This window comes from Myotis brandtii, unplaced genomic scaffold (genome assembly GCF_000412655.1).
Source record: "Myotis brandtii unplaced genomic scaffold, ASM41265v1 scaffold734, whole genome shotgun sequence".
Lineage (NCBI taxonomy): Eukaryota > Metazoa > Chordata > Mammalia > Chiroptera > Vespertilionidae > Myotis > Myotis brandtii.
In genome coordinates, this window is record NW_005370913.1 from 771,349 (window position 1) to 772,672 (window position 1,324).

General features: G+C 36.8%; 1 protein-coding gene across 1 annotated transcript; it reads right to left on the reverse strand.

Annotated features, from left to right (window-relative positions):
- Positions 1-501: 501 nt before the first annotated feature.
- Positions 502-759, reverse strand: LOC102238962 (dynein light chain 1, cytoplasmic). Its single transcript, XM_005882702.1, has one exon. The coding sequence runs from the start codon at positions 757-759 to the stop codon at positions 502-504; it is 258 nt and encodes an 85-aa protein (XP_005882764.1).
- Between the last annotated feature and the right edge of the window lie 565 nt (positions 760-1,324).

The following is a 1,324-nucleotide window of genomic DNA, read 5'->3' on the forward strand; positions in this document are numbered from 1 at the left end:
CTCAACAATGTTAATCTCTCTAAATCTCTCCCAAATGAAAATATACTGCTCTTACCATTCCCATATAAAAGTTCTGAGGTTTGTTATTGTTTTGTACTAGTTTCATTTTTGGTTGGAAAGTGAATTACTAATGTTATATATTAAGTTGAGAAGGTCTTTGTAAAAGAAATTAAAAATTGTATGTATTCTGAATGTCTTTCTTTTTTCCATTTCTCCAACAGATTTATTTTTGGGGAAAAGGAGTAGATTTTGAGGAGTTCAAAACATGAAGCAGAGAAGTATGGAGTAGAAAATAAATACAAATGTAAGCTGTTTTGTTAATTGTTTTATAATCACAGAAAATGAGTATATAGAATGCCCTGTACAAAACAACACAATAAAGGTTCAAGATTAAGGTGTTTCTTAAGGCAGAGCTGAAGATTTCAGTCTCTGGTACTTGGAATTTAGACTGCAGTCCTTGCTTTTGGATGGATCACTGGGTATGTGGCATAGTCCATGCTTTTAACCAGATTTGAATAGTAGAATGGTCACTTGGCCCAGGTAGAAGTAGATGAAGTGCTCGGTTTTATGTGTCAGGTAACTTCCAAAGTTCCTCCCCTCTAAGGCGTTGGACTTGTTGTCACACTCCTTTTTCATATGGGCCGAAATGTCCTTCTCTATGTTATATTTCTCCAAAGCCTGAATAGCACATTCCACAGAGTCCTGTTGCATCTCCTCCAATGCTTCGGCATTTTTGATCACTGCCTTTTGGTGGCACATGGTTCCAGTGGAGCAGGAGCTGGCTGACTACAAGGGTCTCCTGAGGGAGGGACTGACTGGGCTCAGATCCTGAGGGAGAAGCTGTTGCTACCAAAGCCGTAGTGTGCATCTCTATTCTCAATGTCTTTATTCTTCCAAAATGAGGGAGTTGTATAAAGACTGAGAACATTTAAAATGAATTGTGTAAGAGCATATTTATTTGTTTAATTATCTGTGTAAGCCATAGTATAATGAAAATATTGTAATTGTGCTACTTTTCAAAGAAACACTAAGGAGAAAATTGTAAACATCATGGATGGGAAATTATGCACACAAAGACTAATAGCTACAATAATGTTATTCAGAACTGTGCTGGTAATTTGCCCCTTAGGGGGTAAATTTGGAAAAAATATGTGTAAGGTTTAGTCATGTGACTAACACTTAATGGGCATTGTACTGCAAAAGCCACACACACCACATTGAACATTTAGTAATAATTATTTATTTTAGTTATTCTCCTGGTACTTCTCTAGTATCTGCAATTGCTATGGTCTCAAAAACAGCATCTTTTGTATGGCACCCGCCC